The 23001-nt window shown below is 44.0% G+C and overlaps 1 protein-coding gene across 2 annotated transcripts; it reads right to left on the bottom strand.

The window, feature by feature from the left end:
- Positions 1-8830: 8830 nt before the first annotated feature.
- Positions 8831-15951, bottom strand: LOC108416659 (macrophage mannose receptor 1-like). Of its 2 annotated transcripts, none has more exons than XM_037534035.1 (7): positions 15815-15951; positions 14443-14481; positions 14142-14356; positions 13583-13660; positions 10257-10419; positions 9645-10004; positions 8831-9560 (listed from the first exon to the last, which is right to left on the bottom strand). In XM_037534035.1, exons 2-6 carry the CDS (start codon positions 14477-14479, stop codon positions 9646-9648), a joined length of 852 nt encoding a protein of 283 aa, XP_037389932.1. In that variant the 5' UTR covers positions 14480-14481; positions 15815-15951; the 3' UTR covers positions 8831-9560; position 9645. The 2 variants fall into 2 exon arrangements, with proteins under 2 accessions (XP_037389932.1, XP_037389933.1); XM_037534036.1 differs by having other exon boundaries at positions 13610-13660.
- Positions 15952-23001: the final 7050 nt, after the last annotated feature.

The following is a 23001-nucleotide window of genomic DNA, read 5'->3' as shown; positions in this document are numbered from 1 at the left end:
TTGAGATGTTTACTCTCTGAAGTATTTCTACTGATATTGAGTGAAACACATTCTTTAAAAAGTTGGTTGGTAATGTGTTAAAACTGCAAGTGGACGATTTCAGATGACCCACTGTATCATTTAAAATGTCATTATGAATATGACAAAACTGGACTCTGATCTCTTCACAAAGATAGTTGGGGGCCCATCTTAAATCAGTAATACTGATTGGTCTTATGACAAATGATAATCAACCAATGTAACCAAGAATAAAATAGTCACTAACACTTTTTGTCCATGCAGAGCAGCAGTGGTGGACAGTAACTAAGTAAATGTAATTGGTTTCTGTACTTAAGTAGTTTTTTCGTGTATCTGTACTTTACATAAGTATTTCCATTTTGGCCAACTTTTTACTTTCACTCCACTACATTTCAAAGTCAACTTCTGCCGAAACGTCTACATAAATGATGAACTAACCTAACTTTGTGTAAATCGATCACAATATAGAAATATGTCTACATATGCAGTCGAGACTGATGCGTTTCTTTTTTCTTCTGAATTTCTACAAACACCATTTCATTTTATAGTAAATTAGTTTCAGTTAGTTTATGTTTATGAACAGACGCCTACAGATCAATACAAAGGAGCTCATTTGTGATCCTGAGTTTAAAGCCAGTTTTTATTAAACTTGTAACTAATTTACAAAGTAATCTTAAACTGAAACTTTGCTTGTGTGTAAAAAGTGATTTCAGAGCCACTCGGTTCTCCCTGATGGAAACTGTTTACCTTCAGTGTTTTGTGCTTATGATCATTTCAATAGACGTCAGTGTCACTAATTAATGACGTTCTATTAAAAGACTGGTTTACCAAGAGAGACGCTGGAGGACTTTCACCTGAAATTAGTTCATGAAGCGAGTCTTGTTATAAAAATGATAACAGGACATCAGAGCCAGAATTACTCTTTTAGTACATTTACTTTGATACTTAAGTACATTTGAAGGCAAATACTTTGGTACTTTTACTCAAGTTGAAGTCTAGAGTAAGGACTTCTACTTTTACTGGAGTGATATTTTACCTTGAGTATCTCTACTTTAACTCAAGTACATGATTTGTGTACTTCGTCCATGACTGCAGAGCAGTGATATGGAGATTTCGGCAATGTGTAAGCACTAGGCCTGTTTCTCCAGGACTGTAACTCATCCCACTCCTCTAAACCGATCTGTGCAGTGTGCTTTCACTAATGAATTACCAGAACACATATTCTGTAGAACTGGGTGTGTCTGTTCCTCTTTCAAACCTGCATGTCAATAATGGCCATAAGTCCACCTGTTTTGCATGATATTGTGTGTGATATTGTGTGCGTCATTTACTGCTATTATCCTGTGGTGTCCATCATAACGGCCACCTGCTTTGCATGTTGTTATGGTGGAGAAACATTCACAGTTAGGATCCTCAAGCTTCCATTACTTCATACTGTGCCCTCCACAAATATTTTCACTCCTGATAAACATGAGGAAAATGGGGTGTAAAAATCATTCTTTATTGCTTATTCTTTTGATGTTTCATTCAAAATATTAGCAATTTTTTTTCTATATATATATATATATAGAACATTTCAAACTACCACTATTGTTGCCACTTTCCTTTGTTTTCAGTAAAATCCAAGTAGAGCATGTTTCCATTGATATCCTTGTTACGACCCCACGGGTAAGCCTAGGGGAAAAAGGGCCAGTAACATATGGTTTCGATGTGATGTTTGCAGCACGAACCAGGAAGGAACAAGACACAACAAGTTCAGCATCTTTTGTGCCGTTTATTTCACTCCACACCGGATACGAGTGAGTGAGACCCTCCCCTCATAACAACAATCACCAATTATTTACAATATTTACAGTTTTACATTTACAGGCTTGCTGAAGAAAAAAACAGACTTCTGGACCCGGACGGCGCCAAAGGAAAGAAATAATCAAAACCAACAAAAAAAAACTACCCTAGTTCGTTGAGTCAGTCACCTAGTGAAAAAACAAAAATACTGACTACACTAGTCTCCCCAACACAAAACTGAAATACAAGGATTGGCGCCCGCCCCTTACCTAGGGTGTCTATACATTGGGCCGCTACGTGATGTAATATGTATGAGCGCGCCCTTCTACCCTGTCCAGAACCCCAAGAAAACACAGCAGCAGTGAGAGAGAGAGAGTGAGAGAGTTGAAACGCAGGAAAGCCAGCAGACTATCAGTGCAAGGCACTTAAACGTAAACTGGGCCATTTAACTAACCCGACACACACACAACACAGTCCCATGAAAACAGTGGAGCATTAAGGAACGAATGAAAACAGTTTAAAGCCCAGGGGTAACGCCAGCCTCCTCACGAGCTTCGCCGGTCTTCTTTTAAAATCCAAGTCCCACTTCCAGGGCCTGAACTCTGGTTGATGATTGGCTGCAGTGGGGTACGGGTCCTCTAACGATGACTGACACTGCAGCCAACCTGTAACGGAGATAGAGAGCAAACGAGGGAGGAGACATACAAGCGAGAAAGTCAGAGAGAATAGAAAAGAGAAAAAAATTACACCGGCCAGAAAAGCCCCCCTTTCCAGGCCCAACACGTAACAATCTTTTATATTTTTTAATGTTTACCTAAACAATTGGGAACACTTATATGGCCAGCCATGACTGGAGTCATGTTTCACTGGAGTATAAATGTGAGGTGACACTTAGGCCAAATTCTCTGCGGGGAAGTGGACGTATGTCCATACTGACTGCACGCACAGTGAGGAGGATGATTCAAGCAACTAAACGCTGCTTTTCCATGTTTGGTCTTCACCTTCAGCAAGACTAACTGACTAGTCCCTATTAGTGTGTGAGTTCTGCTTGGCTAATATCACTGCAGCATATCAGATAAATGTGTACCTCCTGCACTAGTAAGCCATTCATAGACCTGTAATAGCACCTTAAAGTCTATACAGGAACAGACTGGTAGCCATTGTAAGGGTTTAAGAATGGGGATGATGTGTTATGTGATAGGCAACTCATTATGCCTCCTATTGCCTTTCTTAAATAAAGGAATCTGTTTTATCTTCATTCAACTACAGAATGTTTTGTCCCATCCACTTCTTGTTTCACTGGAGTAGCAATTTGAGGTGACATACAGTCCAAATTTACTGCTGGGAAGTGGACATATGTCTATACTGACCCCATTTTAACCACATTTTTTTAACCACATTACACTGGACTCAGTGCTCACATCTTTTTACCAGTATGTAGACTCCCTTGATTAGGGAGAACAGGACAATTGATCTCCTTTACGCCAATGTGAAGGATGCATACATCACCACAGCCCTGCCCCCTCTGGGAAAGTCTGACCAAAACCTGGTCTACCTGCAGCCCCAGTACAAACCCCATGTCCGGAGAGAGCATATAACCACACGCTCCTTCATGAAATGGTCTCCTGAAGCCGAAACGGCTCTCAGGTATTGTTTCGAGTCCATGGAATGGAGAGTACTGCAGAAACCATACAGGGAGGACATTGAGGTGATTACACACTGCATAACGGACTACATGAACTTTTGCATGGACATTGTTGTTCCTGTGAAAACTGTATGCTGCTTTGCTAACAACAAGCCCTGGATAACCAGCGATGCCAAAAGGTCTGCAGAATAATAAGAAGAGAGACTTTAAAGACAACAACGAGGAGGAGCTTAGGAACATACAGAGGGAGCTGAAAGTCCAATTGCGAGAGACCAAGGAGTCCTACAGGGTGAAGGTGGAGCAGAAGTTAAGGGAGAATAACATTAGGGAGGAATGGAATGGTTTGAAGACCATTACAGGTTGCAAGCAGAGTTAGACGGAGGCGCAGAGAGAGCCAATGAGTTCGACATCTTCTATAACTGGTTTAATTGCCCTGTTCAGATCTCCACAGTGCCTGTATGTCCAGCAGTCACCTCCACACTCTCCCTCTACTCAGCTCTCGGCACTTCAGTCTCTGTCTGCCTGGACATCAGCACCTCATCTGCTCCTACTGATATTCATGCCACCCTAATAGACTATTTAGGTCCTGTGCTGCTAAGCTGGGGGCACCACTACAGCACATCTTCAACCTGAGGCTGTGCTTGGGGAGGGTTCCCATACTGTGGAAGACATCATGCCTCATTCCAGTATCCAAGAGGGGGCGACCCAGTGAACTCAATGACTTCAGGCCTGTTGCTCTAACATTCCATGTCATGAAGACACTGGAGCGCCTTCTTTTACACCTTCTCAGACCCCAGGTTCGACATGCAACAGACCCCCTGCAGTTCGCCTACAGGGAGAAAGTGGGAGTGGAGGATGCCATGCTATACCTCCTCCATCATGCCCACTCTTATCAGAGACTGTGGTCAGCAGCACAGGAGCACCACAAGGGACTGTTGTTCCCCCCTTTCTATTCACACTGTACACCTCAGACTTTCAGTACAACTCTGAGACGTGCCACATGCAGAAGTTTTCTGATGACACTGCCATCTTGTGTAAGGGAGGGCAGGAGGGGGAGTACAAGACCCTGGTGAAGGAATGGTGCCGTGGGAGCAACCTGCTTCTGAACACTGCCAAGACCAAGGAGATGGTAGTGGACTTTCTCAGAGTTAGGCCACCCACACAGCCAGTCTCTATTGTGGGGGTTGAAGTGGAGAGGGTTATGATCTACAGGTATCTTGGGCTGCAACTGGATGATAGGTTGGACTGGTCAGCCAATACAGACATCCTGCACAGGAAGGGTCAAAGCAGGCTCTACTTCCTGAGAAGGCTGAGGTCCTTTAACATCTGTAGGAAGCTCCTGCAGATGTTCTATATGACCAGCTGTCTTTTCTATGCTGTGGTGTGCTGGGAAGGAAGCATAAAAAGGAGAGATGAGATGCGACTGGTCAAGCTATTCAGGCAAGCGGGGTCAGTGGTCGGTATTGAACTCTGTAGTCAAGGTGGCTGAGAGAAGGACATTACACAAACTGCTCTCCATTATGGAGGACGAAGGCCACCCACTGCACACCATCATCACGGACAGGAGGAGCATGTTTAGTGGCAGGTTGCTGTCACAGAGCTGCTCACTGACAGATTCAGGAGATCCTTTGTCCCAGAGCCATCAGGCTCTTCAACTCTTCCCAGGGGGACCAGCAGAGAAGGGGTGGAAGAGGAGGACTGAATCTGTATCTCATGCTTATCTTGTGTTTATCTATTCATCTGCACATATAGACAGCGTGCTGCACATGTTGCACTTTCTGCGTAGCTCATTGCACATCTTGCACACCTGGACATTAGATACTTTATTGGGTACAATATATGCACATATTTATTTATTCATTCTGCGGTCATTATATGCCGTCATCTATAAATTTTGGTTCAGTCATTATTGCACTGCATCTCTCATCTCAGGTTATAGATATTATCACAGACTGTTGTATTTTTTTTCTTCCCCTATTTGTATATATATCTGTAGATAGGATTTGGTCTATTTATTCTTCTTATATGTCTACACCCATTTACAGTTACTGTATAGTATTGTGTGTCTGCTACTGGCTGTTAAATTTCCTTTGGGAACAATAAAGTATCTATCTATCTATCTATCTATCTATCTATCTATCTATCTATCTATCTATCTATGCACAGTAAGCAGGATGGTTCAAGTGGACAAAGAATCTCAGAGAGTCTCAGCCGGGGATGTGCAGACCTTAGTTTGGTCTTGGGGTCAGAATGTCTCCCAAACCACAATGTAGGTTACCATAAGTTGTTTGGGGAAAAGCCTCTGAGTTTGTCAAGGACCAACAAATTCATGCACCTACAGTTTGTCAGACGTTATTGAAACTTTCAGTGGGACCACGTTTGCTTTTTAGAAGCAAACACCAAATGTGAGCCAAGCAGAAAAGTAACTCATTTCTAAAAACTCTGGACAACTTGCTCAGACACATGGTATAATGGACTCCATCAGTACCGGCAGATATTAAATCAAAACCTGACTTCCTGAGCCAGAAAGCTTAATCTGAGCTGTGGCTGGATCTTCTATTTGCATAATGTTCCAAAGCACACCTCAAAATCAATCAGCGCCCTGACCTAAACCACATAAAAAAGCTTTGGGATGAGCTGAAGAGGAGAGTCCGCAGTGTGGACCTCAGAATCTGAAGGATCAGGAGAGATTCTGTGTGATTCTGATGTGGTATTTTTCTTTTGATCATTAAACTTCAAATAAATGTTGAAGTCTACAGACCATTGCACAGAGGTCTGGGCTCAACTCTGCTCCTTTTCTCTCTGTATCTACAGTGACTTCTTGTTTTTAGCAGTACCTGAGCTCAGGACTGTCTTTCTCTCTAACCTACAGGTAACTAGCAAAGACCCTTTCTCTAGAAAGACAAAGCATTTCTTGTAAGTCGTTCTGGATAAGAGCGTATCGTAAATGTTGTAAATGTAAATGTAAATGAGTGGTGCTCTCTGTGGAGGGCACTATAATAGTAATAAATTTTGTTTAGATAGCAAAAGTGTGGAAAATGTCAGAATGGCATAATGATATGAAGTTAAAGCAAAATTTAGGCCCAATCCCATTTCACCACTTGCCCCTACCACTTAGCCCTTAGCCCTCTGATTTACGCGATCATGTGTAGGGGAATGGTGTCTCAATTCTTGTTGGGATAGAGGGTGGGGCGAAGTGTTGGTTCAAACAGCATTATGAGGAAAAAAAAGAAAAAATAGTAAGATGGCTACATGAGCAACAAAAGTAACTCACAAATGTGAGAATTCCCTCCATTACAAAATTACGTTAACCGTTGTTTTATCTTAGCTCTTAATGTCGTTTCAGTGTATTATTGGCATTTTCTTCATAGCAAGCATAAAGAATCCCTAAAAGTATGCTAATATTTAAGGTGGATGGAAAAATTTGAACAAGACACTGGTGAATATCTGACGTCAGCTTCATATCACTGAAGAATTAGTGGTGGGTGATAATGAATAATTGACACCCTCTTTGAAGGCACATAATGCCCTAAATGTAACTGAAGCCCAGCAGTGAGGAGCTGAACTTTACCCTCCTCTGCTGTCACTTCAGACTGGCAGGGTTGCCTACAGAGCAGCACTAGAAGCTGTTAATTCTTTTTTATATGAGGGTCACATTTCATAGGGCAAGATTTCAATTATTACCCCTTGTAACTCAGTTCCAAGGGGTAAGGGTGACACTCGAAAATAAGGGGTAAGGGTAAAAAGAAGAAATGGGATTGGTCCATATGGGATTGGTACAGTGCTAGACTTCCATTATCTTATTTCTGAGATTTCATTTGTTTCATTTCATATTTGTTGATGCTCTGATTGTACTTTTGGAAAGGCTGGTCATGACGGGGATTCGGATGGTTCAGATGATGTTTATCTCCACATTGATGTACTTGATGTTTATAATGCAACATCCAACTGTTTATTCATGTGTGTTTTCTTCAGGTCATATGCTAAATTATGTATGCTAATTGTCTGTTTATTTTAATTGCACATCATCTATAAAACAATGTTCATACAGGTAAATTATGTTTAACATGCTGAGTGTTCTCCACAAGGGGGAGCAATTAGTGCGCAAGTGATTAGATTATGGAAGCAATTGTGCTTGTGATTTGGTGGACATTTGCTAAATCAGTAATGCTGTGGATAAGTGTCGCAGCCACACTAGGACCTGAACCCGCCACCTGGTGGAACTGTGAGGTATTGCAGGGCCACATCCAGCAGGACTCAGCCAAGCCTACTCTGGACAAAATGATGATTTGGTGTTCTCTCAGCTTTGTTGTCCCTGATTTCATGGCCTGTGCAGAACCATTGAGTAGTTTTATCACTATCTGCATCTTTAAAACTTGCAGCATGAGCAAGCGGGTCCACAAAAACTCATAATTTACATCAAACAGCATGATGTATACTTGGATTGTTAAATAGATGTTAGAGTTGCTTTTATTTTTGTGGAGAAATAAATTGAAAGTGTGACTGATTTGTCAATCAAACAGTGACAAGGCAATTGTGATCAGGACTGCAGGACTGCATTGAGACTCTCATCTATCAAACACTGAGGGCAGGATGTTGAGAGGGGCTTTTCGGTGCTGTGAGGTTCTTGAGCAGAGCTAGATGCTTGTTTAATCCTATGCATAGCTAGCAATAGCAATCACTGCTAATGATATTTCAACACTCGCTACCCAGGCTGGGGATCATTCTGTCCAAAGTCATTTTTGTATGAAAGTGATTCTTGATGGACTCAGAAAGCTCACAGCTGCACAGACACCAAATTTGACTATAATGTACAACCATCAAGGGTCCCACTTTATATTAAGTGTCCTTACTAACTGTATAATTACACAAGAACAACATACACAACAACATGGTGACTACTGTTGATGTAGTCACTGTTACCGATGGATCACAGGAGGACAGACTATGTAATTACATGTCTATCAACTTGAGTTTCATTGCTCAAGTGTAGCTTCTAAAGGGGAACTGTCCTGTAGTGCAAAGATAAAGCTGCACAGTTCCTGTGTAACTGTTATGTAGGTAGTGTGTAATGATGGAGGTGTAATATAGATGCTGCTTTGGGTTTAATGCGGCACATTTAATTAATGTAATAGAAGTTATATGTTAAGATAAGGGGACGTGTGCTGTTCTGTCACATTACAGAATGGTTTAAAGCTGAAGTAGCAACATAAATTCTGGCTAAACATTAGTAAAGCTGGCAGATACAGTGTAAGTAATGTCTTAAGTTATTGCATATTTTTAGTGCTGGAAAGAACCCCAGAATAAAAACCTGCTGTTCCAGTCTGATTACAATGTAATTACATTCATGTTATTTCCATTTTGTAATTATATAAGAGAGAATAGGTTTGATACACTTGTTTAATTACATAAGGTGTACATCTGTAATCCATCTGGAACAGTTCACATGTAACTACACAGTTATTAGATACACTTAATATGAAGTGGGACTGTGTGAAGAATCTTTATAATTCAAAACAGAAAGAAAACTTACAATTCATTCCTTTAAACCTGCAATTCAGTATTTTGGCTTATACATTGTAAAACAAGGCTTTAATTTATGTTCTTTGGAAAATATAGACATTAAGAAGAAAAGTGTTTGTATCACACACACACAGCACAAGTTTCGAACCCTACATACAGATAAAGACAAACAGCTCAAATACAGTTTACAAACATTTCTAATTTAAATGTAAACTGTTGTGTGAATTGAAGTTTATACAACGATAAAAAATAACAGTTATTAGCACAGAAGAGTGAAACCATGTCAGAGCATCAGATTATATCCTATTTAAACATTTAGTTTTCACCACACCCACCTTTCTCTTCAGAAATGATCTAGCATGCTATACTTTGTGTCTGATCTATCAATGATCATTAAAAGAAATATGCATTTGCATTATGAGTCTAATTTCCCCCTCATTTCAAAAAAGAGCTGTCTCAGTAATATATGAATATTTCTCTTATTAAACTGAATTGTTGTGTTTGGATGATGAAGAAATGGCTATCACATCTCAGTCTGATCCTGAGCTATGAGGACCCATTTGAACAGCCTGCATCCTCTTCTAGAGCTCTAAAAAGAAGCAAAGGACATGAATCAGTATTTCTTTCACCATCAATATTTAGCTGTTGACAGACATTCAGTCCTCTGTCTCACCCTAAACAGTGCAGATGAAGTTGAGTCTCTGATCCTCTGGCAGACTGACCCACTGCTTACTCCCAGACTGCACCGCTCCTGTTCTTTCTCCTCCACTGCAGTCTTCCACCCCTGTCCCGTTCCCCGGAGCCCAGTTCTGGTAGCAGATGAACTCTCCTTTCACCCAGAACCAGATATTCAGGGTGCAGGTGTGACGCAGACCCATCCACACATTGGCAGTGGAGGCATAATAAACAGCTGTTTCCACCCAGTGCTGGATTTCCTTAGTGTGAACAGAAACCAGATCCAAATGATTCTCTCTGCAGTATCTCAGAGCTTCTCTCCATGTCTTCTTCTGCTTAATCAGGATGAGTGGAAGCTCTGCAGGAGAACAAATATTTAAACATTACCTCAAAAAGTTCAGGTGTTTTTATGCTTTATTTATTTGACATACAGACAGTTGTGTTTCTATCTGTTTGTGTTTCTGTGTTTGATTGAGTCTCTCTATGAATCCAGTATTCAGATCTGTATTAAAGTGCTGAGTCGGTGAAACTGCTCCAAACACAAACATTAAAACTAAATGTGCTGGATGTGTAACAGATGTTCTGCAGTTCATCATCTGATATGACTCACTCTTATAGCAGACGAATTGATTTTTGTAACTGCAGTCTGCATCGTTCCACTTGTATCCATTTGAACTCCATAACTCTCCACAGTTATCAGTGCCAGCGTTGTTTGGTTCCCTAGTCTTCCAGTTGCTGTATGAGAAGTTACTCCCATCTGACCACGTCCAGCACTAAAGACAAATTAATACCTGGTCAGTAAATCTTTTCTGCATTCGTTACTCAATATCATACCAAATCATCGTTCTTACAGTCCTGTGGGGATTTTAGTGATTAGCTGTTGTATTGTGGGGGTTTGTGGGGTCTGTGTTATTGCAGGAGAGGGTTTGTAACTCAAATAAACAAACAAATTAATGAACAAATACATTTTTGTTTTTCACATCATAAATTATTTGAATTATTTCAGGTCTCCAGTTTTTAAGTACCCAACACACAACACTGCAGAACATTGCTGTGGTTGGACGTGACTGAGCCTAGTTACAGTTGCTAAGCTATGACTGGCCAATCAGTGTGTAGAAGAGGGTCTTTTTAGTGAAGGGTCCACTTTTAATGCAGCACTAAACCTCTTTCACCGAGTAACTTTTCTCTTTACCTTTTTAATAGTTTATTTATTTTGACGAGGTAACTTAGGGAAGCTGTGCCCTCTAGAAACATGTGAGTAGAGAGAGTCTTGGTCTGTTATTTCGCCATGAAAGTGCTGCTTTCACTCACTCTCCATGTCCGCCGTGGCGATGCAGCATGGCCGCTTTGTTTACACCGGGATCAGCTGATCACGCTGCAGCCAGTCGGCATGGCGACCAGGACAACGAACATCCCCAAAGAGCTTTGGAGACGGACGCACAGGGGATGCAGAGGGGGAATAAACCAGCACGCGGGGAAAGCGAGGGAGAGACGGCGGAGGCTTATGGAGAAGAGGGGATATAAGCCGCGTCTCCCCTCCGTCATCATGGGCAACGTGAGGTCACTGCATAAGATGGATGAGCTGACAGCACTAGCCAGGAGTCAGAGGGAGCACCGGGAGTGTAGTCTAATGTGCTTTTCGGAGACATGGCTACACCAGGACATCCCGGATGACACTGTTTCCATCAATGGCTTCCAGACTGTTCGGGCCGACCGGGGCTGCACTGAGAGCAGTGAGCGCAAAGGAGGAGGGCTTGCTGTGCTAGTCAATAACCGCTGGTGTAACCCTGGTCACATTACCATCAAGGAACATGCCTGTTGCGAAGGACAAATATAGGAGGAAGCTGAAGTGGAAACTCCAGCAGAACAACATGAGGGAGGTCTGGAATGGAATGAGGACCATCACCAGCTTCAGGTCCAGCAACAATGGAGGAGTAGAGGTCAGTGTGGACGGGGCCAACAAGCTAAATCTGTTCTTTAACAGATTTGACACGGCAGGCTCTGCCCCCCCCCCAGCCTGACTCCTCTGCTGCCAGTCCTCAGCAGACCATACCACTCATCCCCCCTCCCCCTCCTGATAGCCTGCCCCCCTCTCGTGATAGCCCATCTCACACCTCCATCCCTCCCCCACCCATCACCTCTACAGTGCAGGCCCTGCTGGGGTTCCTCCCAGGGTGCTTAAAGCCTGTGCCACCCAGCTTTGTGGAGTACTTCAACATGTCTTCAACATGAACCTGAGTCTCCTGAGGGTCCCCATGATGTGGAAGACATCCTGCATTGTTCCTGTTCCAAAGACACCACGACCCAGTGACGACAAGGACTACAGGCCAGTGGCACGGACGTCTCATGACGTGAAGGCCATGGAGAGGCTCGTCTTGGATCAGCTCCGACCCATAGTCCACCCTTTTCTAGATCCCCTCCAGTTTGCCTATCAGCCCCGCCTGGGAGTTGAAGACGCCATCATCTACTTGCTCAATCGTGTATATGCTCACCTGGATAAGCCAGCCAGCTCTGTGAGGGTCATGTTTTTATACTTCTCCAGCGCCTTTAACACCATCTGGCCCGCTCTTCTGGGTGATAAGCTAACAGTGATTCAAGTAAATGCCCCCCTTGTGTCCTGGATTGCTGACTACCTGAGTGGCAGACCACAGTATGTACGCCTGCAGCACTGTGTGTCGGGCAGAGTGGTCAACAACACTGGAGTTCCACAAGGAACTGTCCTCTCTCCTCTCCTCGTTCCTCTTCACCCTCTACACCACAGACTTCAGCTACTGCACAGAGACTTGCCATCTTCAGAAGTTTTCTGATGACTCTGCAATAGTTGGATGTATCAGCAAGGGAGTTGAGGATGAGTACAGGGCGAAGGTGAAGGACCACCTGCAGCTCAATGTGACAAAGACAAAGGAACTGGTGGTGGACCTGAGGAGGAACAAGGCACCGGTGACCCCTGTGTCCATCAGGGGGGTCAGTGTGGACATGGTGGATGATTACAAATATCTGGGTGTGTATATTGACAATAAACTGGACTGGGCTAAGAACACTGACGCCCTCTACAGGAAGGGCCAAAGTCGTCTCTATTTTCTGAGGCGCCTGAGGTCCTTCAACATCTCCCAGACTATGCTTAGGATCTTCTATGAGTCTGTGGTGGCGAGTGCTATCCTCCATGCTGTTGCATGCTGGGGAAGCAGGCTGAGGGTGGCAGACGCCAACAGACTCAGCAAACTGATCCGCAAGGCCGGTGATGTTGTGGGTGTGGAGCTGGACTCGCTGACGGCCGTGTCAGAGAGGAGCATGCTGTCTAAGCTGCAGGCCATTATGGACAATGGCTCCCACCCACTCTTCAACACAGTGATGAGACACAGGAGCTCATTCAGTGCAAGACTCATTCTATTGAAATGACCACAGAGCGCCACAGGAGGTCATTCTTACCTGTGGCCATCAAACGCTGTAACTCCTCCCTCGGTGTGTGATTCACAAAACTCAATACCAAACTGTTAATATGTGCGATAATAACAATTGTGTGTGCAAAAACTCAGAGGGACACTAACTAATTTAAATAATTTAAATAGTTGAACTGCTTTATACCAGATGTTTCATATTTATTATCACAATCACAGCCACTTTACTATATTCATAATTACTTAAATCTCGTGTACATACTGCAAATTTCTCTATATTGTTTTAAATGATTAAAGTGTTTAATCTTTTATATAAATGACTGCAACTGTAACAACTGCAATTTCCTCCTGGGATCAATAAAGTAATCTGAATCTGAATCTGAAAACAGCAGGTTTAAGAGCTGTATATTTACCAGCTGTGAAACTGACACTCATTCATCTCACTGTGTTAAACAGAAATACAATGAAAATAAACACGAATAACAAAAAGATCTAAAATATATTTCTCTATATTTGCTGTATCTTTGGAGATACTTCCCCTGATCCAAGGCTCAGGACAGCATACCCGGTTGTCCCCACTGGGCATCGGCGGTCCTGCAGCAGCTCTTTGGAAACACTAGAAATGTTTGAGAGAGAAAGAAAACCTATGTAGGAAGAACATATAATAAACTCTCATGTTAAACTGGACAAATTTTAGACAAGTAAATAAAAGTCTAGGCTTCATCCAGAACAGCTCTTTATAACAGACATCACTAGATGTCACTGTCACTAATCTGGTGTACATGTTTTTGAAGCTATTAATTAGCTGTGTGTAATGGTATTTAAAACAATGTGGTTTAAAATATATCAAAGATATTTTAGTCTTATTTGTTTAATGAATCCATGAATAATTAAATAATAATAATAAATAGATGTAGTTATATTCAGGTAATAATGTATTAGATCTACATAAAGGAAACATACATCAAGTGATGCACAATCATCTGTTTGGCATTTTGTATTTTAACAGTTAACAGTTATTAACTGAAATAAGTTTAGGAGAGATCAAAGCCTACATCTCAAACAGGCTCATGAATTGTTCTCTCTTTCCTGCTTACAGTGTTGTCCTTATTTTCTTTCTGACTCAGTCCGATCCAGAAATGGCCTGTTTTCCCTTTGAGAACAGCTACCAGAGAGTTCATCTCCTCTTGGCTCTCAATGGTGGCCAGGTCAGTGAAGTTCTCTCTGCAGTAGTTCTGAGCGTCAGTCCAGGTCTTATTTTCATTCACCACATAAAACTGACGAGTCCCACAGAAGGAGAGCGTCCACAGAGCTGTAGAGATGAAAGCTCTCGTCAGCATGACAGTACAGTAATGAAGCAGCAGAGAGTTTTACAGATGATCATGAAGCTACACTGACCTGAGAAAAGCAGGACCAGATACAGAGCTGAACTCATGACTGTGGAGAACAAGAGAGACACGATCCAGACATTAAACACCTCCACAGTCTTTACTACCAGCACATTAGGTCACACTGTTTAAGAGACGTTACATTTAGTTACAGTAACATGGTCCAGTTAAAGCCCCAGTCAGGGATCTGAGAGGAACAGAAAGGCTCTAGACTGAGAGCTCTTAAGGCAAAGAAAGGTGATGCATTTAAAAGTTGAAATTCTGAATAAAAAACTAACAAATATTTTTATTTTATTTTATTTGAAAACTGTAGATATAAAACTAACTCCCAACATAACGTGCCCGACACCAATAAAGGCTCTTTATGGAGAAGAAATCTGTGTAATCATAGATTTTTATCTCCGTCACACAGACAGCAGAATAGATTAACAATCAGAGATCAAATACACTGGAGAATAAACTCAGAGTAGGTGATGCAGAAACCTGGTACAAAAACAGAGCAGCTGCTGATAGAGACTGGAATAAACAATGAGAGGAAAGAACCACAGAACCCACAGGAGGAAGAGGTCGTCCTCCAGAGCCTGAGAGGAGAACGGTTCTTTACGGAAGGAGGAGATGAGCTGTGATGAAGCCATACAGACAAAATGAACAGCAATCGTCCTTAGAACATTGCTGGATATAACTAGTCTAGCCCCACCCCCCAACACACCCACACATACATACCCATACACACACACACACACACATACACACACAGACAGACATTCAAACCAGAAGAAAAAAAATATGTTCATTCAGAGAAAATCTCAAATAAATCAGTATTAAAATATTAATATAACTAAAACTAAAATATTATAGATAATATAATTTTAATATGAATAAAATGTCACGCACTAAAAATCTCTGGACCACCCTGCAGCAGTCGGCAGTGATGGGTTGTCTCATCAAATTAAATACAGCAATAATCAGAGTAAATTCATTTAATACTTTCAAAGTAGGTTGTAAGTAAAAACCAGCAGCTCTGGTTCACAGTAGAAGACTGTAAATCCAGAGAGGCAGAATTTGCAGCTGAAAGTGAGCTGGTCTACAGTTTGACCTGCTTTTAGTATCACTGCCCCTGTGAATCACAAACAACTGACGTCTTCATAATATCATAATAAAGAAAGTAATGAAGGTATGGCTTAGTTTTCCAGACAGGGATTAGAAATCTGGACTGGTCTGGACTAAACTTTCCTTTGAAGGAAGAATCGTCCTTCAGAACGCTGTGTAGTCCAGGACTAGGCTTAATCCCTGTTCGGTAATCCAACCCTAAAAGTGCAGCTTCTAAACTAGAAGTTAAATCTCTCAATAACAGAGTTTAGAGTCTTAAAGGTGTTTCTTACCTGTTACTGCAGGTAAAGTCGCTCTGACAGTGTCTGTGTTTGTGTCTCCTGGTGTTTGTGTGACTGAAGAGGAAACTAAAGTCGCTATAACTCTCTCTTTGTTTTGTGCTTCTGCAGGTTTTTTTTGGATGATGATTTACATGAAATCTTGCATGAATTAATGCAAATCAACCCTCGTGCAGTAGAGTCATATAATAACAGCGCATATTATAAAAGAAAATTCAAGTGAAGCCATGATTCTGCTGATGGTGATCCAACCCCAACATAAATATCCACAGAGTAGCCCCCCCCCCTTACCCAGAATAACTCATCATACAGCTTTTAACCATAAACAACATAAACAGAACATCTTTAAGCAGCTCTCTGTGATTCCAGGTCCGAGCTGGCAGCGTGCCCAATCGCTGTCACTCCTGCCTCCTCCTTAAAAGTCCACCATCTGAGTGACCCAACACAGTCTGAGCAAAGATCCTGGGGGTCAGTGAGGGCTGGCGTATTGGAGCAGGTAACACAATGAGGTGTTTGATTGAGCTTAGAACTTCCCTGGGGCTGTTTCCTTCATCCTGGTCCTCTAAGCTGCTCTGGGCTGTCCAGTAGAGCTTGACGTGTCCCTTCCTCTTTCTAACCTGTATGTTGATAATGACCACAAGGTCATCTGCTTTGCATGATATGATATGTGATGGAACATTCAGTTCATACAGAGCTCTTCACAGCTATTGGCACCCCTGATAAATATGAGCAAAAATATATTAAATTTTTTTTGTATCTATGTGGCACCCTTAAACATTCTCTTGTTATGACTGTTATGACTGAAAGGGTTAACTTTCCTTTGGCCTGTTTCTTCCCCGGTGACTAACATGTATTAATAAAATCAGACACTGCTGAGGGTGCAAGGGTGTCTGCCCTTTGTGCATACTTACAGGCTGTTAATAACTATTGTTCCTCTTTTATTCTGCAAACCACTTGCACTTTTGACTTACTGGATTTTGATGTTGAACTGAGCACATCCAGAGATGGAGAAAAACAACTCCATGTATGGACCAGCAGGTTACGACATATATTAGAATGTGGTCGGGCCCTTCCTGGCTGCCTGCGAGCACGTGGGACGGGCTCTCTGTGTTTATAAAGAGGGGACTGCCCCTTCTTCTGTGTGCTTTATGAATAAAACTCTCATCTCTCTACGAGAGTGTTGTTCATTATTGCATCGAGAGCTCTCTCTGTCTTGGGACTTAGTAGGATTGCCGAGCAGGTTTATCGCTTCATTCTCTGGTTTCTGAGGGAGAGCACTGTTCTAGGAGACCCTTCCTAACAGTCTTGGTGACCCCGACGTGATATCCTCACCTGGTAAGTCCGTTTCCTTCCTTTGGACCTCTGCCTGGTTGACGATATCGCGCTCCTTTTTGGCTCAGCTAACCTACCCAGCCCTGTCTGGTGGGCGGGAGTATGAGATGAAGCAGGATTTTTTGCCCCTGTAACGAGGGTACAAACCTACAAACCTTCTCCTGTGAAAGAGAAAGTGAATAGTTAGCATGTGGGTATTCTAAGTGAGTAAGAACCAGACAGTCAGGAGATAGACAAGTATGAGCCACCGCCCGTAATGTGGTTGACTGGTTCTGCGGGGCGGTAACCATGGAGTGTCTGTCCACGCTAGAAGGCATCAAGTGACAGACATAACATGAGTCGTTGGTGTACTGCTTAGCCGTCCAGTTGGCGTACTGCCAGAAGGCATTGTCCGTCGGGGAGGCGCCAGCACCTTCCGAGCAGAGAAAGAGCATTATCAGCAGCATCATGCTTCTGCAAAACAAAAGAGAGATTAATAATAGGCAGAGTGGGTTATAATTCAGGAGCTTTAACACAACGGGAGGCGTGGATCCACTGTGGAAAAAGGTCAGTTAAGACACCAGTACGCGTAACAGCGAGTACAGTTGTGGGCTCTGAAAAAGGAGGGTCAGAAAAACCCTTTCGTTCGAACTTTTTAACCATGATTTGGTCCCCGGGCTTGTACAGATGCGTGGGGGTCTTGGGAGGGTCAGTGATGTTTTGATTGACCCTCTCCCAGTACTCATTCAAGACTGACAACAGGCCCGCTGTGTACTCACTGCGACGTACCTCAAGGTCCGCCAGTCCCCCCAGAGCCGTTACTTGTCGCCATGGGACAGGAAATGGTCGTCCCATGACAATCTCGTATGGCGATAAGCCACCTAAGGTGTCTGTTCGCGTCATGCGCAGTTCAGCTAAGACCACAGGTAGGACTTTTACCCAGTTGGTTGTGTTTTGAGTCTGCATGGCTTTTCTCAGCCGCCCCTTTATAGTGCGATTCACCCTTTCTACCATTCCGGAGGATTGGGGGTGATAGGGGATGTGAAAAGCCCAGTCTATGCTTAGCTGTTTAGCAAGCGCTTGTGTGACCTTTGAAGTGAAAGGTGTACCTTTGTCGGAGTCAATTCCTAGAGGGACGCCATATCGTGGTATGATTTCCTGACATAGTTTCGTCACTACCGTGTTCGCGTTCTCCTTGTTACACGGGAAGGCCTCAGTCCATCTGGAGAATTTATCAATCATTACCAGTAGATACTTGTGGGGCCCTACAGTCGTCATGTGTGTGAAATCTATTTGCCATTCCTGGAACGGCGTCTCAGGTTTGGGAAGAACCTGGTGAGGGCCTTTAGGCTTTGGATTGTTCTGTGCACAAACTAGGCATCGGTCTAGAATGCGGTCTATAGCCGAATTCAAATTATGAATGCAAAACAAATCTGACATGTCATGCTTCACCCCTCTTCGCTCCCGATGAGAAATACCATGAAAATCGGGAACGAGAAAAGGAACACAATGGGAGGGGAGACACAAACGGCCCTTACCGTCACGGAACGGCACAACAGCAGAGTCATAACCACACGAGAGCCAATGCCGCACATCTGAAGGCGAGGCAGAAGACTGGATATCAACCAGATCTAGGCCAGGGAGGCAATCAACAGTAAGAGCAGCACAGGAGAAAGAGGAGGAGTCAAGAAACGGGCAAGGGGGCCCATGGAGCGCGCCACGCCTGGCGGCAGAGTCAGCAGCGTTATTCCCGACAGAGTCAGGATCGGAGCCACGCTGATGAGCACGGACCTTGACCACAGCAAGACGAGAAGGCAGGAAACTAGCGCGAATGAGGTCCTCGATAAGCGAGGCATGAGATATGGGCTTATTATCAGACGTAACAAAACCACGTTGAGACCATATACCTCCAAAATCGTGTACGACACCGAAAGCGTAACGACTATCAGTGTAAATAGTAACGTCCTGATCCTGAGAAAGAATACAGGCGCGCGTGATAGCATACAATTCGGCCACCTGAGCAGAGGAGAAAGGCAGAGAGAAGGACTCCACAACAGCAGAGGGAGGGGAGCAGACAGCGTAACCACAAAGGAAAGTGCCGTCAGAAGGCTTAGAGCAAGAGCCATCCACATAGAAGGAAAGACCACTAGAAAGGGGGGTGGACAGGACGTCCGGGCGAATAGAAGTTTCAGCGGCCAGGCGAGAAGTGCAGTCATGCAAGTCAAAAGAGGAAGAAGTGTGTGAGTCAGACAAGGAAAGCAGGCGCATGAGAGCAGAGGACACAGAATCAAGGGCAGAGTGAGGACGGATAGAAAGATTTTCTGTGGCGAGAAGAATGTTCTCATAACCTGCACGGCGCTGGGCCGATAAATGCTGTGTGGAACAATTGTTAAGAAGCTGACACACCTGATGTGAAGTATGCAAGGTGAGGGCATGACCTAAAACGATTTTCTCCGCATCTTGAATCATGAGGGCACAAGCCGCGACCGCTCTGAGACAAGACGGGAGACCTCTAGCCGCAACGTCAAGTGTTTTCGAATAGTATGCGCAAGGGCGCATCCCCCCCCCGTGGGACTGGGCAAGCACAGCAGCCGCGGCACCCCCAGACTCCGACACCCAGAGATGGAATGTCAGGTTGTAGTTAGGAAGGCCCAAGGCAGGTGCAGAACGAAGGGCAGTAAGCAGCGCCACATAGGCAGTGTTCATGGCATCAGTCCAAGACAGGGAGGAAGACATGGGCTGTTCATGGGAGAAGGAGGCCCTCAGGGTCTTATCGTGGGTGGAGCAGTCGGGAATCCACTGTCTGCAGTAATTGATGAGACCCAGGAAGGACATCATGGCCTGTTTGGTGGCAGGTTTAGGAAGGCCTGTGATGCAAGAGACCCGGTCAGCAGAGAGCAGGCGTTGACCTTGAGAGAGTTCATGGCCCAGGTACTGCACACGCGGGAGGCAGAACTGCAACTTTTTCAGTGAGACCTTGAAGCCTAAGTCAGCCAGCCGTGTGAGAACCAGCTTGGAGGCATCAACACAGGTGCATTCGTCTGGGGCCGAAATCAGGAGGTCATCCGCGTACTGCAGGAGCACAGCGCCCCCAGGGAGGGAGAGGTCTGAAAGGAGGTCCCTAAGCGACGCAGCGAAAGCGGCAGGCGAGTCGCAAAAACCTTGTGGCAAACGAGTCCACGTATATTGGCGCTGACGGTGCGTGAACGCAAAAATGGGCTGTGTGTCAGGCTCAACCGGAATACTGAAAAAAGCGGAACTAACATCAATCACGGTGAAAAATGCATGATGGCAAGGAACCGATGACAGAATTGATGTCACGTCAGAAACAATAGGGGCTATCGGCACTACTGCATCATTTAAGCGTCGCAAATCCTGTGTGAAACGCCAAGACCCGTCCGGCTTAGGAACCGGATTAATTGGGGTATTGTAGGCGCTTTGACACGGGACCACCACGCCCAGAGACAGCAATGTAGTGAGAATGGAGTCGATACCACGCAGTTTGTGTTCAGGCAGTGGGTATTGTTTCACATACACCGGTGTAGAATGTTTAAGAGTGGCCTCATAGGGTTTACAATCTACACACCCCACGTCATCCTTATGGGTGGCCCAGACCGTGTGAGGAATGGAGCTGAGAGGCTTCGGGATGGTTGAGCTGTCAGAGGGAGAGAGAGAAAAGAAAGCAGGTGAAAAAGACTTATATGATTTGTTAGCAATCTGCAAATCTCTAGAGGGAGAGCCAGTGGAAACAGACATGCGAGAGCCGCTGAAAGTCAGAGTAATGCCAAGGCGGCTCATGAGGTCACGGCCCATGACCCTTCCTAACAATGACCCTATGGGGTCAATTTTTTTCTTGAAGTGTGTCTGTATTGATTATGAAGGATGGCAGCTGGGGACTTGCAGTCCCACAAGGCCTTTGCTGTCAAGGACCAACAAACTCCAGTACCTACAGTTTGCCAAATGTTAGTGAAACTTTCAGTGGGTCAGTGTTTTGTGGTCAGATGAGATCATAATAGAGCTTTTTGGAGACAAACACCAGAGGTGGGTTTTCACAGACACAAAAATAGCCATGCAGAAAAGAACCTCATCCCCACTGTAAAGTACGGTGGTGGATCTGTGATGTTGTGAGGCTGTTTTTTGTTCTGGCAACTTGTTCAGATAAACAGCATGATGGACTCCATTAAGTACCAGCAGATATTAAATCAAAACCCGACTGTGCCTTGATTGAATCTTCTGGCAGGACATTGATCAAAAACTTTAAATTCCCTTAAAATCAACATAAAAATGGTTCACTGACCACAGACTTAAGGTTTAGCCATGACCTCACCAGTCCCCTGACCTAAACCCTATAGAAAACCTGTGGGATGAGCTGAATTAACTCTTTTTGTCAGAGCAGTGATATGCAGACTCTAGCAATGATGAAACTCTAGGCAACTGTCTATCCAGCCTAATGCTCTGACTGGAGCAGGTAATATAGCAGTCAAAGCTGTTTGAATTGGGGCAGTCCTGGACTGGAGGTTAGGGAGCTGCCCTGTGACCGGAAGGTTGCCGGTTCGATCCCCAGTACCAACAGTCCATGAGTGAGGTGTCCTTGAACTGCTCCCCGGGTGCTGTGGATAGGGCTGCCCACTGCTCCGGGCAAGTGTGCTCACTGCCCCCTTGTGTGTGTAGATTAAAAATATATTTAATATTTTGTAAGAAAAGGAAAAGCAATAAAGGATGTTTTTTTGCTCATATTTATCAGGGGTGCCAATAGTTGTGAAGAGCTCTGTATGAACTGAATGTTTCATCACATATCATATCATGCAAAGCAGATGACCTTGTGGTCACTATCAACATACAGGTTAAAAATAGGAAGGAACACTTCCAGCTCTACTGAATGTCTGTGTGTGTGTGTGTGTGTGTGTGTGTGTGTGTGTGTGTGTGTGTGTGGTGTTTCACTTCATGGATGGGTTAAATGCAGAGGTGGAATTTCCCCGTTTGTGGGATTAAAAAAGTATCAAAAAAAGAGCTGAGAACTACCCTGGGGCTGGTTCCTTCAGGAGTAACTCATCCCACTCCTCTACACTGTTCTGCTGTGTGCTTTCATGTATTGCACTTCAGGAACACACATTCAGTAGAACTGGACGTGTTCGTTCCTCTTTCTGACCTGCATGTTGATAATGACCACAAGGCCACCTGCTTTGCATGGTCTGATATGTGATGTAACATCCTTGCCTGTGATGCACGCATGTTTATTTTTCTTTTTCTCTTTTACTCTCTCCCCTTTTACCCAACCGGATCGCTGTGCAGGTGTGTGTGCAATGGACCAATGTAGATGTTGATGGCTTGGCTGTGCTCTTCTGTCCACCAATCCAGATGGCTGCTTTCTGCTGAGGGGTGGGCCTTGGATAAAAGGACTCACCTGAGACTAGTCATGTGTGAGAGCATTTACTGCGCATGAGACTTTTGGTGTTGGCCATGATGTCAAGCTGTGCTACTCTAGCAGTGAAATGTAGCCAGTAATGTTAGTCTCCTGTGCTCCCTCTCTAGCTCTCTCTCCCTCTCTGTTTTCTCTCCCCCATCGCGATGTGCGGACAGGCAAGTTGGGCGCTCCTATACATATACAGTAGTTGCTGGATTGTTTACACACATCAGGTAAAGGGCGAGTGCCACCTGCTGTACTGTGGTGAGGATTAGACTTGGCTAGGCAGGTTAGGTCTTGGTTTGTTTGCTTCAATTCTTTGGCACCGTCCTCCGTCCACCTTTGCGGTTGGTTGGGTCACAGTCAATGTTCTTGTATAAACAGTGGCTAATTTACAGTCAGGTCAGACACTCAACAAATGCTCTTCTGCATGAATGGGCCAAGATTCCCACAGACACTCTCCAAA

This window comes from Pygocentrus nattereri, chromosome 2 (genome assembly GCF_015220715.1).
Source record: "Pygocentrus nattereri isolate fPygNat1 chromosome 2, fPygNat1.pri, whole genome shotgun sequence".
NCBI classification, from domain to species: Eukaryota; Metazoa; Chordata; class Actinopteri; order Characiformes; family Serrasalmidae; genus Pygocentrus; species Pygocentrus nattereri.
Note: the sequence above shows the minus strand (reverse complement) of the source record. Positions and strands in the feature narration are given on the sequence as shown.